At 39.4% G+C, this 16,343-nt stretch overlaps 1 protein-coding gene across 1 annotated transcript in view; it reads right to left on the bottom strand.

The window, feature by feature from the left end:
- Positions 1-16,343, bottom strand: part of ankrd13c (ankyrin repeat domain 13C) — a 99,212-nt gene that overhangs the window by 22,360 nt on the left and 60,509 nt on the right. The window contains exons 7-10 of the mRNA XM_078561256.1: positions 14,711-14,855; positions 10,233-10,364; positions 9,150-9,311; positions 4,230-4,309 (exon numbers count right to left, since the gene is read on the bottom strand). Coding sequence (XP_078417382.1) covers positions 4,230-4,309; positions 9,150-9,311; positions 10,233-10,364; positions 14,711-14,855 — 519 coding nt within the window. The remainder of the gene's footprint in view (positions 1-4,229; positions 4,310-9,149; positions 9,312-10,232; positions 10,365-14,710; positions 14,856-16,343) is intronic.

Here is a 16,343-nt window from a genome sequence, read left to right as displayed (position 1 = left end):
GAAGGAGAGTATCTATCTCCACTTGGAGAGGCAAGGTTTGATCAGGGATAGTCAGCATGGCTTTGTCAGAGGGAGGTCATGCCTAACAAATTTGATTGAATTTTTTGAGGAGGTGACCAGGTGTGTAGACGAGGGTAGTGCAGTTGATGTAGTTTATGTGAATTTCAGCAAAGCCTTTGACAAGGTCCCACATGGGAGACTTATAAAGAAGGCAAATGCACATGGGATACAGGGTAATTTGATAAGGTGGATTCAAAATTGGCTTAGATGTAGGAGACTGAGGGTGATGACAGAAGGATGCTTTAGTGACTGGAAGCCAGTGTCTAGTGGCGTACCACAGGAATCTGTGCTGGGTCCCCTATTATTTGTCATTTATATAAACGACATAGATGACTGTGGGGGGTAGGATTAGTAAGTTTGCGGATGACACAAAGATCGGCCCGGTGGTTAACAGTGAGGTGGAGTGTCTTGGGCTACAGGAAGATATAGACGGGATGGTCAAATGGGCAGATAAGTGGCAGATGGAATTTAACCCTGAAAAGTGTGAGGTGATACAGTTTGGAAGGAGTAATTTGACAAGGAAGTATTCAATAAACGGCATGACACTAGGAAGTTCTGAGGAACAAAGGGACCTTGGCGTGTGTGTCCATAGATCTTTGAAGGTGGAGGGGCATGTTAGTGGGGTGGTGAAAAAGGCATATGGGACACTTGCCTTTATCAAATCGAGGCATAGGTTACAAAAGTAGGGAGATCATGTTGTATAGAACCATGGTGAGACCACAGCTGGAGTTCTAGTCGCCACATTATAGGAAGGATGTGATTGCACTGGAGGGGATGCAGAGGAGATTCGCCAGGATGTTGCCTGGGATGAAACATTTAAGTTATGAAGAGAGGTTGGATAGACTTGGGTTGTTTTTGTTGGAGCAGAGAAGACTGAGGGGCGACCTGATCGAGGTGTACAAGATTATGAGGGGCATGGACAGAGTGGATAGGGAGCAGCTGTTCCCCTTAGTTGAAGGGTCAGTCACAAGGGGACACAAGTTCAAGGTGAGGGGCAGGAGGTTTAGGGGGGATGTGAGGAAAAACTTTTTTACCCAGAGGGTGTTGATGGTCTGGAATGCACTGCCTGGGAGGGTGGTGGAGGCGGGTTGCCTCATATCCTTTAAAAAGTACCTGGATGAGCACTTGGCACGTCATAACATTCAAGGCTATGGGTCAAGTGCTGGTAAATGGGATTAGGTAGGTAGGTCAGGTGTTTCTCACGTGTCGGTGCAGACTCCATGGGCCGAAGGGCCTCTTCTGCACTCTGATTCTGTAATCCCGTTGATATTTTCTAAGTGTCCTGTTTTCATAGACCTTTATAATAGATTCTAGCATTTTCCCTACTACTGATGTTAGGTCCCCCGACGGTTGTTACACCATTGGATAGAGCAAGAAATTCCTGGAGCTTGTGACAAAGGAAATGTAATAATTGTGGGGGTCTTTAATCTTCATATTGACTGGGACAATCAAATTGGCAAGTTTGTAGAATGTTTTTGTGACAGTTTCTTGGAGCAGTATGTTGTGAAACCGACTCGGGATAAAGCTATCTTAGGTTTAGTACTGAGAAATGAAGCAGGGTTAATCAATAATGTCATAGCAAAAGATCCACTGGGAAATACTGATCATAATATCATTGAATTTCATGTTAAGCTTAAAAGTGACATACTCCAATCACAAACACGAATCTTAATCTTAAACAAAGCCAATTCCATATGTATGATGGGAGAACTGACATAAGGTTAATTGTGTAAATAGACTAAAAGATATGGAGGTAAATGAAAAGTGGGGAACATTTAAAGAAACAGTTCAAAATGTTCAACAAAAATACATTCCATTGAAAAACAAACTCAGCAAGACAGACCCATCCGTGGCTCACTCAGGAAGTTAAGGGTCCTATTAGATTAAAGGAAGAGGCTTACAATATTGCAAGAAACGGTATTAAGTTGGAGGATTGGGAGTGTTTAGAAACCAGCAAAAGGCCTTCAAAGAATTGATAAAAAGAGAAAAGACAGAATGAGGGTAAACTAGCCAGAAATATAAAAGCAGACTAAGAGCTTTTATAAGTTTATAAAAAAGGGAAAAAAGTAGCTAAAGTAAACATTGGTCCCTTTGAAGCAGGGACAGGGGAAATTATCATGGGGAATGAGGAAATGGCAGAGGTACTGAACAAATATTGTGCAATTGTAAAAATATTCACAGTAGAAGACACAAACTTCATGCCAGAAATAGACAGTAACCTAGGGATTAAGGAGAGTGAGGAAATTAAGATCAGCAGAGTAAAGGTATTGGAGAAAATCCGACAAATCCCCAGGTCCTCATGGTCTACACCCTGAGGTTCTAAAGGAGATAGCTGCAGAGCTAGTGTTTGTGCGTTAGCTATGATTTTCCAAAATTCCTTAGGTTCAAGAATGGTTCAATGAGATTGGAAGTTGGCAAATATTATGCCACTTTTCAAGAAAGGAGGGAGAGTAAGCAGTGAACTACAGGCCAGTTAGCCTAACATCAGTTGTTGAGAAAATGCTGGAATCTATTATTAAAGGAAGTCTTAACAATGCACTTAGAAAAGTATGGTATGATTAGAACAAGTCAGCATGGTTTTACTTTAGGAAAATCCTGTATGACAAATTTAGAGTTTTTTGTGGATGTAAATAGTAGGGTAGATAAAGGGGAACTAGTATACGTAGTATACCTGGATTTCCAAAAGGCATTCAATAAGGTGCCACAAAAAAGGCTAATAGGCAAGATAAGGGCTCATGGAGTTGGGGGTAATATATTAGTATAGACAGAGGACTGGTTAATGTATAGAGAGCAGAGAGTGGGCATGAACCAGGCTTTTTTTCAAGTTGGCAGGCAGTGAACAATGGAGTGCCGCAAGGATTCATGCTCTGAAGGCGACATACAGACTCGAAATGTTAACTTGGTTTCTCTCTCCACAGATTCTGCCAAACCTGCTGAGGTTTTCCAGCATTTTTAGTATTTATTTCAGATTTTCAGCACCCGGAGTATTTTGCTTTCACTTTATTAAAAGAGGATTGGAGTGAAGGAATAAAGTAGTCCTGCTACAATTGTACAGGGTTTTGGAGAGATCACATTTGGAATAGTGTGTGTAGTTTTGGTCTCCACATTTAAGAAAGGATATACTTGTATTGGAGGCGGTATAGCGAAAGTTCACTAAATTGGTCCCTGGGATCAGGGGGCTGTCCAGTGATGACAGACTGAGTAAATTGGGTCTATATTATCTAGAGTTCAGAAGAATAAGAGGTGATCTCTTTGAAACCTATAAAATTCTGAAGGGGCTTGACAGGGTAGATGTTAAGAGATTGCTTCCGCTGGTCAGAGAATTGAAAACAGAGGGCACAGTCTCAGCATGAAGGGCTGATTATTTAGGACGGAGATGAGGAGAAATTACTTCACTCAAAGGGTGGTGAATCTTTGGAATTCTCTATCCCAGCGGGTTATGGATGTTCAATTGTTGAATAATTTCAGGCTGGGACAGATTTTTGGTCTCTTAGGGAATCACGGGATAAGGGGAGCAGGCAGGAAAGTGGAGGTGAAGTCCAAGATCAGACATGATCATACTGATTGGCAGAACAGGCTCGATAGGCCATGTGTTCTACCCCTGCTGTGATTTTGTGTTCTTGTAAAGAGAACATTGGTTGACAGTACAGATAAGAATCTGGGGGTGATTCACACTTTCCAGGATGATCTTGAAGCAGGTGGTGGTTTTGGCTGCATATCAGTGCCAATAGCGCTTGGATGTAGTCCAGCCAGATCTTCACACTGGTATATGCATGTATTCCTTTAATTGTTCACTCAGAAGGTACATTGGTAAAACTATCATACCCCTACGCCGGTTACTAATTGAGTGATATGTTGCAGTACATTTGTTGTCATCAACATTCTCATAAAAACGTTTTTGCTTTTTGTTTTTGCCTATACCATGAGATAGTCCCGAGAGATTTGTTGACATGAACCCTCAGATCTGCCAAATCTATTAAACTTACTGTAATTCACAGCATACAAATACATGCCATAACTATTGTACAGTATGTATCGAACAAGAAATACTGTCCAGAAACTCCAAGTGAATGCTTAATGTGAAAAGGATCAAAGAACAATTTAAAGGATTTTCCTCTATTAAAAACAGATTACATTGTAATGTTTGCTATTAATTCTGCAGTACTTACTTTCCAGGCTCTGCGGAGATGTATTCCTCCCAAGTGATTGTGTTAGCAAGGGGGGTGCTGAGTGACTGTCTACGAACCGGCTATTAAAAAAGGAAAAAAAAGTGTTCATCTACAATGTTTAAAACTTTAAAAAAACCTTCCCCATGGCAATTTTATATGCCTATATTTCCCAAATAATGGACATTTTAACCTATTTCCAAAAAGGAAAGATTCCCTTTGTCTGGGTCCCAGCATAAATCCCAATGCCTGGCTCTTTTGGATGCTGGTTCACTTGGCAAGTCCAGCAAACCAATAAAGGAAAGTAAAGTGGGAAGTCAGAAATGCCCTCTCCCAACTCATTTGAATTGTTACACTAGGGTGTCTCCTAATCCAAACGCAGATTCACATAGTCCAGAAGGGTACCAAAGAATTCCAAAACATAGTGGGATGGAGAGATGATGAAATGGATAACCACCCCTTTAACTTTTACTCTCCAGGGCCAACGAAGAGTTAATCTATTCTCTGCCCTTCATAAGTGTACAATTTCTCTACACTTAGCGCACAGAGGAAACATTTCCTCCCAAGTGCCTAACAGCTTCCAAAACACTAAATACTGTGTTTTTTAAATTAATTCATAGGATTTGGGTGTCGCTAGCTAGGGTAGCATTTATTGCCCATCCTTGACTGCCCTTCAGAAGGTGGTGGTGAGCTGCCTTCTTGAACAACTGCAGTCCATGTGGTGTAGGTACACCCACAGTGCTGTTAAGGAGGGAGTTCCAGGATTTTGACCCAGCGACAGCAAAGGAACAGTGATATATTTCCAAGTCAGGATGGTGGGTGGCTTGGAGGGGAACTTCCAGGTGGTGTTCCCATGTATCTGCTGCCCTTGCCCTTCTAGATGGTAGCAATCGTGGGCTTGGAAAGTGCTGTCAAAGGACCCTTGGGGAGTTCCTGAAGTGCATCTTGTAGCCAGTACACACTGCTGCTACTGTGCGTTGGTTGTGGAGGGGGTCCCAATCAAGTGGGCGGCTTAGCCTTGGATGGTGTCAAGCTTCTATTGCTAGAGCCGCACTTATCTAGACAAGCGGAGAGTATTCCATCACACTCCTGACCTGTGCCTTGTAGATGGTAGACAGATTTGGGGAGTCAGGAGGCGAGTTATTCGCTACAGGATTCCTGGCCTCTGATCTGCTCTTGTAACCCCAGTATTTACATGGCTAGTACAGTTTCTGGTCAATGGCAATCCCCAAGATGTTGATAGTGGGGGCTTCATTGATGGTAATGCCATTGAATGTCAAGGAGCGATGGTTAGATTCTCTCCTGTTGGAGGTGGTCATTGCCTGGCACTTATGTTGTGCGAATGTTACTTACCACTTGTCAGTCCAAGCCTGGATATTGTCCAGGTCTTGCTGCATTTGGACATGGACTATTTCAGCATCTATGGAGTCACAAATGCTGAACATTATGCAATCATCTCAATTCACATCATGTGACTTTGCTTGGAGCCATTTAAGATAACTGCCACTCAAGAGTTTCACCACATGACTGCCTTAGAATACCAGTTTAAACAAGTTTATAATGCATTTGGCTTGTTGAATAGATTACTAGGCTTTACAGAAGCACATATCTTACCATATACAATTACTTACAATGGCTTAATGAACAATTACTCCTACATAGTTTTCAAACCATACTGAAGATCGAGCCCATAAGCAAGAAAAGCACTGAAGTGTACCCATCTTCCCTGATGAGTGTTGCCTGCAGCTAAAGTGACAAGCATCATCACAGGTACTACAACAGTTCATGAAGGCTCACCACCACCTTCTATGGACGATTAGAGTACAATATGGGCAATGGGCACAATAAATATGGTCTTTCCAACATTACCCACATCCCAAGAATAAATAAATAATATAAAACAGAAAAATAAAATTTCCTCTGATGGAGGAAATTAAACATGCCAGCTAGGAAAAAACACCAACCCCTTTCGATATTCTCAATTCAGATCAAATGACTTTGCTTCGAGCCATGTAAGATAACTGCTACGCAAGAGTTTCACTATATGACTATCTTACAATAACAGTTAAAATTAGCCCATGAGAGTTGTAATTAATCTTGCTGATTGGTCTATAACTATACTGGCGTTGAATGGCAATCCTAGAGAATATACCTCCAATAAACTATTTTGAGTTCAGAAACAGACCATTTAAGGTTTAGTTTTATCAGACACCACTAAGTTTAAAAATAATTCTGCAGTTACTCCATATAATTTTGGTTGCAATTCACAACTTGGATACTAATTAAGTGAATGGGAAGAAATGTTAAACTTAATATCTTGAGACAGTTTCAGACACCTTAGGAGCATTACTGCACATTACAAACTGACTATAATGATCACAGTGTCACACATTGAGCTACTTTAAGAGTAGCCAATGAGAAACTGAGTCTTTGAATCTGCTGTATGTCTACATAAAGCCATTCAGTAGGTAAGACTCCATGAACAAGTTAGACAGAGTCAAGTAATTAATCCCAGCTGACCAAAATGCTCTTAACTTTATAAACTTCTTTATGGTCATTACAGTGAAACTAAATGATGCTCACTTAGCATTTGATTTATAGTGCAACTGTTAGAATGACAATTTTTCAGCACTTACAAAACTGGAAAGTAATAAAATCCTTCCAAAGTTAACTACTTTCCAAAAGGATTAATTGAAATGCAGATTACGGATGCTTTATGTACACTAGCAGATTTATTTTCTTATCAGCTGAACAATTAATGTAAGAATGCTATATTCTAATCTTACTCAAAAATATCAAACTTTGAACATTAAAAACCATTTGATAAAAGATCCATCTTTTGACATCGCCACTCCAAAAATAACATGTTCATAACTCCACATCACTTACATGAAGTGATCAGTGTAAGCTCTGAAGCAGACAATAAAGAAAATAGGCAAGATAGCAAACTGGAGTGCAGCCATACAATTCAGAAGTCTCAAAATTTTAATTTAATAGGTACTATAAATTTGCTAAAAAACCTAACAGGCCGTATAGATTAGAGCATACAAAAAGGAATCTGTGCCAATGATTTAAAAACATCAATCTTTTCCTCTTCTCACACCATCATCTAAGGATGTGTAAACACCGTTGTAATTTGATTGCTTTAATATAATCCAGACTTCTTGATTTAAGTTTGTTGATAGTTGCAAAAATAACTTCAAAATTAAAGCTATTTTCACAATTTATTTCTAAATTTACAGGTTTTACTTTTAAAATGGATTTTGAAATGGAATGTGTTGATCTACATAGCATTTTTAAAGTGTTTATTTGCAGTATCCCTAGCACTTTTACTTGAGGCTTAAAATGATAAAACACCTGTTGTGGTAATGTGTGCTCTCGACTTCTAAATTCTGAGTCTACCTACAGTTTCTGCATGAGGCCACTGGGTGACAGCAAAGGAATCAGTTTGGCTTAAGCAGACCAAAGAGGATAAAACATACTTGTGTAAAAGGATGCTCTAATTAGCAATGTTTTCCAACTTCTCTCCCTCTAAGTGGGTGTAACTACATTATGACAAGTGTGCATAGACAACTCCTATTACAATTGTGGACAGAAGAGTATATAATGGAAAAAGTTGACAGGAATATTTAATACTTCAGTAAGGATTCCACCATGGTGTTTTCATGGTGAGTCAGACAACTTGCCATTTTATAGCAGTAGGTTCATCAAGTAGGGAACAATATCAGGAACACTGACTTGTGTTATTAAATGTGGATCTGAGAATTAAATTCCAAAGCTCCATCCATCATTTGATGTAATTTTTAATTTAATATAGATCAGCATCTGATCAACTCACTTGATCATCAACTTAACAGGTAATAATTAGGTGAGATAATTGGAGGCTATTTGTTTCAAAATTCAAATAATCTTTCTGATGAATTTTTAATAAGGACACCAACTGTACTTCGCAGAATCAGAATTATTACTGCACAGGACGCAACCATTCAGCCCGCTGTGTCTGAGCTGGTCTCTGTAGGAGCAATTTACCTAGTGCCATTACCCTGCCTCCTCCCAGTCACCCTGCACACTCATTCTTTCCAGATGGCATTGAATGCCTCAATTGAGCCTGTTTCCACCATACTCTCATTTTGAAGACCTTCAAAATGTGACTGTCTAGGTTTTGGAATTGATGGGTAGGATCCCAATAGGAAGCATCTGGTACAGGTAGGTAAAGCAAGGAAGAGTATTCATTTTTATTATATGCAGACTATTCAGGGAGGTCTTGTGCAATAGTGGGTAGCATCTCTGCCTCTGAGCCAAAAGCTTCAGGTTCGAGTCCCACTCAGCACTTGATGACTACGGAAAGTGTATTCATAACACATCCAAACAGGTTGATTATCAACCTGCAAACCCTTCCAACAAACCTACTGCAAGCAATAAGAGAGGGAGAGACTCCTGATCTGCCATGCTTGATGTGCAGAGCACCCTTCAACTTAAAGCTTCTGGCTTCAGGCTAGCAACCTGTTCCAGGAAAAACAAGCTATAGGATAACAGATATAAGCACATGCTTTGTCTGCCTCAAAGGATCAGGATTCCTGTATGCGCACAGGATACCCTGTATTAGGTACATGTCCTCAGTTTGAAAGTTGTTGAGCTTGTAAGCTCAAAGTCTCCCAAATTCTGTGAAATATTGGAGAACGTGTAGTATTTCAACAACATAGAGATATTTCGTGCTTGGTCTCTCCAAACAGCCCTCTATTCATTACCACAGAAGACAGAGTTAAGCAGACAGCCACTATCAAAACAGTAATTTCTAGCCTAATACAACAAAATCAAACTAATTTTAACAATAATAAAGTAGCTTGTAGCCTGAAACCTAATTTATTCTCAAATTTAACCTCATCTAACACTCATTAAAACAGAGATATAGCATAGATTTACCTCAAAATTTTGTTCCATCAAATTTCCTCCTTTGCTCAGACTTTCCATTATAGCCTTATTTCTTAGTATATCCTCTTCACTGAGGTGCTCACGACGCTTTCTTGATTCCAGAACAAGGCCATTTACAGAGTAAAAATCTGCCAAGAAGTTCCCAACTCGTTCCTATAAAGATTTGTTATTTTCAAGGTTAGGCAATGGCCATAAATTTATCAATTGCATTACATAACATTCAAGTAGAATCAAAGGAAGGAAGAGGTGGTGCACACCTCTGGAGGCTAGTTTTAGCTTGAAGTCTAGATTTGGGTAGAGTAGGACAGGACAAACTGTGCATAGTTAATGGAAGGAATGGTTATGATTAGTCAAATAACTTTTCTCATTCCACACCTTAGATTTCTATGACACCCACCTTAGATTTCTATGACATCCATAAAACTACTGTCAAGTTCTTGCTCCCATTAATGGCCAAAATAAAAAGTGCACCTTCATTTCAGCTTCATATTCACTCTAGTCCAGTTAAAAGCACAAGAACTTGAAATATAATCTAATGCAGTAAAGGGCTTTTGATAGTAGAGTTATCACTATACAGTCCTACAGTGGTTAAATGTCAAAAAGTACTGTACTGACAGTCCAGAGGTCCATAAAAGGCACTTTGTAAATGCAAGTTTGTTCTTTCTTTGGAGCACATTTGCCTGGATTTACATAGTAGAAGAGGAAAGAGGAACAGCTACATTCTCTAGTACCAATTATAACCAAGTATAAAAAAAATCACAATTAACTTGTGGTTTTTTTTCCTTCATTCTTCTTGAATCTCCCCAAACCAAGCATCATGCTCCTAGGCATCCACAAAATGTGTATTAATATTATGCACCAGTGAGTGTATGAACAGCACAGAGTCGTCGTGCCCCTCAGTGAAGAAATGCATGGCATGTGTGTGCCCACTGCTTGAATTATTAGTATTTATTATGTAGAGGATCCTGTCAGTGTACTGCACTCCTCACACAAACATTTTGGGAAGCTTAGTTTATACATTACAGACCATATATCTTAATGAAAGTTTACACACTCAAATAAAAGCAATCATACCGTTTTGTCTTCCCGGAAAAGCCAGCCTGTCTGTGCACGTGTGAAGGTAATAGATTTTGTAGATAATGTTGCTGAGTAAATGTCACTGCTCATCAAAATATCTACCTCCTCTTCAGTTTCCATCTCTGATTCCTGAAAGAAATTAAATCGGTATATAAACCAGCAAAAGTAGAATTGTTATGTACCCAAATACTTGCAGATAACAGAAATGCAGGAGGTTTTAAGTGAAGGTGGGCAGATTGGCAATGACACACTATATAATTCGAAGAGAATCATAGGACAGAATTTTACCGTTGGCATGCAGGGGCGGGCCCCGCAACCCCACGCATAAAATGACACGCAGCGACGTCGGGCGTGCGTCCCGATGTCACCACGCGTCATTTAGATTTTCAGTTTGGCAGGTGCACAGCTGACTCGGCTGCGCGCCCGCCAAACTGTCAAAGGCCTACTAAGGCCATTTAATTATCAATTAAACGAATAAACTGAGCTCCATAGGTGGGATGAGGTTTCATGAAGGGTTTAAGTTCACTGACATGTCGCAGCTCATGTGACAGTGCCACATGAGGGGACGTCTTAAAATTTTTTCTTTATTAAAATTTTTGGAACTTAAACTAATCTCCCTGAGACAGCTCTGTACCTCAGATTTCTGTTGACTCAGGGAACCGTCCCCCCGCCCGCACAGGGAGTGCTCAGCGCTTCAGGGCATACGTCATGCTGGGCAGGCCTTAATTGGCCTGCCCACATAAAAATAGCAGTGCAGACTCGATTGGGGGCGCTGATCGGGTCTGCGCCTGCCCCCACCTGCCTCCGCACAAGCCCCTCGACGAGGGGGGTGGGGATTATCTCCATAGAATTGTTATAGCACAAAAGGAGGCCATTCAACCTGTCATGTCGTGGTGGCTCTCTGCAAGAGCAACTCTGCTAGTTCAACTCTCCCACCTTTCCCCATTGCCCTAAAAATGTTCTCACTTCATGCTTAAAAATGGAATCATTACAAAATGATACAAAATCATTACTAAAGGAGAGAACAGAAAAAACACATCTAGAAAGTATAATAATAAACAGTCAGCATGGATTGCAAAAGAAGATGTAATTGATCTGGATTTTCAGAAGGCCATGAATAAGGTGCCCCATAATAGACTAGTGAATAAGGTTAGAGAATGAGGAGTTAGGGTACAAGTGGAAGAATGGATTGTTAGCTGGTTCAAGGCAGAAAGCAGAAAGTGGGAATGAAGGGTAGGTATTCAGAATGGAAGAAAGGTGGGAAATGCTGTCCCGGAAGATCAGATATAGATGGGAAAAGAAGTGAGGAGATTCGAGTGGAGCATAAACATCAACATGGACTGGTTGGGCCAAAAATTCAGTTTCAGTGCCATGTATCCTTTTTAATCCTACATAATTCCCTTTTGAAAGCCACGACTGAATCTCCCTCCTCCACGCCGTGCATTCCAGATCTTAACCACCAGTTGCATAAAATTTTTTCCTAATGTCACCTTTGGTTCTTTTGCCATTCAACTTAACATCCTGCAGTTCTTGATTTTTTCACCAATGGGAAATCTCTCTCGATCTATTCTGTTCTAGATGTCTCAGGATTTTGAGCACCTCTATCAAATCTTCTCTCAGCCTTCTGTTCTGTAAGGAGAACAACCCCAGCTTCTCCAATCTATCCTTGTAACTGATGTCCTTTGTCCCTAGAACCATTCTTGTAAATCTTTTCTGCAACCTCTCTGAAGCCTTCAGATGCATCCTAAAGTACTGCTCAGAGTTAGACACAAAACTCCAATTGAGGCTGAACCAGTGTTTCAGTAAGGTTCATTTTTCCTTGCTTTTGTACTCTATTTATGAAGCCCAGGATCCCATATGCCTTTTTAACCACTTTCTTAACCTGTCTTGCCACCTTGAATGATTTGTACACATATCCCCAGATCTTTCTGTTCCTCTCTGTACCCTAATCAGAATTGTACCCTTTATTTTATATTGCCTCTCCTTGTTCTTCCTATCAAAGTCTATTAACTTCACAGTTCTCTATATTAAATTTCATCTGCCACTTGTTGCCCATTCCATCAACCTGGCTGTCCATTCAACGAGTGTGACTTTAAGTCTATCACTGTCCTCCTCATTGCTCATAATACTTCCAACTTCTGTCATCTGCAATTTTTTAAATATTGCCCTGTATACCCAAGTCTAGCTCATGAATACAGATCCTAGTAATGACCTCCAGGAAATCCCACTGTATACCTTGCTCCAGTCAGAAAAACAACCATTCACCACTACTCTGTTTTCTATCAGTCAGCAGACTTTGTATCCATGGATACACTTTCCCTTTTATTTCATGGGCTTCAACTTTGCTCGCAAATCTATTTGTGGCACTTCATTAAAGCCTTTTGGAAGTTCATACACACATCAATCACAGTACCCTCATCAACCTTCTCAGTTATCACAAGAAAAAACTCCAAGTTGGTTGAACACAATTTTTCTTTAATAAATACTTGTAGTCTTTCCTTAATTAATCCACACTTGTGACTGTTAATTTTGTCCCGGATTATCATTTCTAAAAGCATTCTCACCATTAAGATTAAATTGACTAGCCTGTAGTTGATGGGATTATCCTTGCACCATTATTTTAAACAAGGGTGTAAAACATTTGCAATTCTTCACCTGCTGCATCTATGGCCAGCACCTCCACAATTTCCATCATTACTTCCCTCAACATCCTTAGACGCATCCCATATGGTCCTGGTAGCTTAACAGTTTTAAGTACAGCCAGCCTTTCTAATATCACCTCTTTTCAATTTTTAGCACATCCAGTATCTCAACGATCTCCTAGTTCACTATGATTTTGGCAGCATCTTCTTTGGTAAAGACAGATGCTAAGTACTCATTTTCATACCTCAGCCACACCCTCTGCCTCCATGTGCAAGTCTCTGTTTTGGTCCCTGATCAGCTCTATCCTTCCTCTTACTACACTTATACTATTCATATGCCTATAGAGGACTTTTGGATTCTCTTTCATGTTAGCTGTCAGTCTCTTTTCATACTCTTTCTCTTTGTTGTTCATTTTCTTTTTTCATTTCTCCTCTGAACTTCAATATTCACCTGCTTCTGACTTGTTTAATCAACCTGACATCAGTCTATGCCCTGCTTTTCTATTTTATCATACCTTCTATTTCTTTTGTCATCCATCATACACGAGTGCTCTGGCTTTGGTTTCCCTACCTAAACCCCCATGTGGGAATATACCTTGACTGTACCTAAACTCCTCCTCTTTAAAAGATAACCCATTGTTCTGCCAATCTTTGATTCCACTTTTCTGGGGAAGATTCACTCTCACCCCACTGAAATTGGCCCTCCTCTAATTAAGTTTTTTTTAATGCTAGATTGCTCCTTGTCCTTTTCCATAGCCAACCTAAATATTATTATAATATTATGATCAATTTCCCTGGATGTTTCCTACCGACGCTTTATCCACCTCACTCCCCAGAATCAGATCTAGCAAAGCCACCTTCCATGTAGGGTCAGAAGATACCAATCAAGAAAATTCTCCTGCATGCACTTCATAAACTCTTTACCCTTCAGCCCTTTACGCTATTACTATCCTAGTCTATATTAAGATAACTGAAGTTCCTCACTGTCACTACCTCAGAGCTTTTGCACTTCTCTATAATTTCCCTGCAAATTTGCACCTCTAATTATTTATTTATATATAAATATAATTAGTGGAGAATTTGCAGTTCTGGATTCCGATTAATTTAAGATTTTTACTCTGACAATACCATATGCTCATGTTTTTATACTTTTTTCCAATTGTTAATTCAATCCACTGAGAATGTGGCAAGATCGGGAATGTCAGGAATGAAGTCAGTAATAATCAGTAAAAAAAAAGTCATTTTGCGACTCGGGCACAAATACCAAGTTACTTATGACAACATACACTCATGAAAACACAAGATGGTCATGGTGACAGTGTCAGGGCGGCTTAATTATCCTACTCTCAATAGTATAATACACAATATGTATTAACAACTGCACAGGTCAAATAAAACTAAAGCATTTTGAACAGCAACTGAAATATTATACAATCCTAATTCATTTTTTTATTTGCAGCTGAATAAGTATTCAAAGTACAAGGAGAGCTCAATTGTACGAGCTTTGTAGGTTTGCACCTGTGTGTACTCGGGAAGATAAATGCACAAGCTAAAGCTTAAAAAAGCCTAATCACAACATGGGATCGCTGCAGCGCATGGGTCAAAACTGTTATTGTGAATTTCAGTATCTTGCTACCATTTTAGTAAATAACATGTATGAATACATTTGCATACATATGTTAATAAACATAAATCAATACATATCCAGTAAAGCTATTTAAAAGAGATAAATATTTTGGTATTAATGATGCAACTTTCATTTACACATCCACTTTACTATACATGATATTAACTGTTTATAGCTAACTGCCTTTCATACAGCACAAAACTTACCTCATGATGTATTCGCTGGTAAACTTTCTGCTCGTTGTCTAATACTATGAAAGATTCAGAGGGTATTGCATCACCATTGAAAATGAAGCTCAAATCTCCACGTTGACACTTCATATCTGTAAAGTCTATTAGAGTTGTGTCAAGCCTGAAAATACATTAGTTACACAGGAGTTTTTAGCTCATGTTAAATTTTACTACTGATAAGCTTCAAGAATTTCCTCCATTAAGTGATCTCTTACGGAAAAGATGTTTCACTGGAAAACAAAATATTTCTTTGAATAGTTAATGAATAAGAAAATTCAACAAAAATCTTATGTTAACAAAATTTACTTATAATTATTTGGTGATTTTGTTGAACTATGCTAGAAAGCCACTTCATCAATGGAATATAATCTGCACAGTATTTGTTTCATGGGCTGCCTAATGCTATCTTTAAATTGCTTCAACTTGTAATGGATTACATACAAATGGGTGATATTAGTCCAGAGCTATGATTTAAGTGCCTTAGGCCTGTGTGAAAACTTGAAACTCCAATTAGTTTATACACAAGCTGACTTATTAATGATTCCATGCAAGATCCTTGATGATGGGCACTCCGAGTGGAGCGTATTTGGGTGAGGTAAGGCTAGTAGGATTTATAAACTAAATTCGAACAATAGCAGACAACCATTTGATGAACTAAACTCGAAAAGATTAGAAAACATAGGAAATTGAGTCAGACAGTTCAATTGCAACACACTCATGAAACCATAGTGATCATGTTACTGCATTAGCAATTCAGAGAATGTGGTCAAACTCTATTATGGCTGATTGAGAATTCAGTTTAGAAAACAAAAAGCTGGAAATAAAAACCGATTTCACACAAATTGGCTGACTCTCAACTGCTGTCTGAAGTCACCTCACAAACCACTCAGTTGTGTCAAGCTGCTTTAATGCAGTGTTTCAAGGCAGTGGTCTACAATCTTCAAGGGAAACAAATGCATACAAACATACGGATTAGGATGAGTGGGCCACTCAGCCCCTCAAGCCTACTCCACCATTCAATAAGATCATGGCTGATCTGAATGTAACCTCAACCCCACATTCCTGCCTACCCCCGTTAACCTTTCACCACCTTGTTAACCAAGAATCTACCTAGCTCTGCCTTAGAAATATTCAAAATCTCTGCTTCCACTACCTTTTGAGGAAGAGTTTTCCAAAGACTCTGAACCCTCAGGAAAAATTTCTCCTCATGTGTCTTAAGTGAGTGACCCCTTATTTTTAAACAGTCACCTCTAGTTCTAGATTCTCCCACAAGAGGAAACATCCTCTCCACATCCACCCTGTCAAGACTCCTCAGGGTCTTCAAGCTTTAAATTAAGTAGTCTCTTACTCAAATTCCAGTGGATACAAGCCTAACCTGTCCAGCCTTTCTTCAAAGGATAACCTGCCCATTCCTGGTATTAGTCTAGTAAACCTTCTCTGGACTGCTTTTAACGCATTTACATCTTTCTTTAAATAAGGAGACCAGTAACATACACAATGATCCAAATGCGATCTCACCAATGCCCTGTACAACTGAAGCATAACCTCCTTACTTTTATAATCAATTCCCTCACAATGAATGATAACTTTCTATTAGCTTTCCTAATTA

This window comes from Cetorhinus maximus, chromosome 17 (genome assembly GCF_964194155.1).
Source record: "Cetorhinus maximus chromosome 17, sCetMax3.hap1.1, whole genome shotgun sequence".
NCBI lineage: Eukaryota > Metazoa > Chordata > Chondrichthyes > Lamniformes > Cetorhinidae > Cetorhinus > Cetorhinus maximus.
Note: the sequence above shows the minus strand (reverse complement) of the source record. Positions and strands in the feature narration are given on the sequence as shown.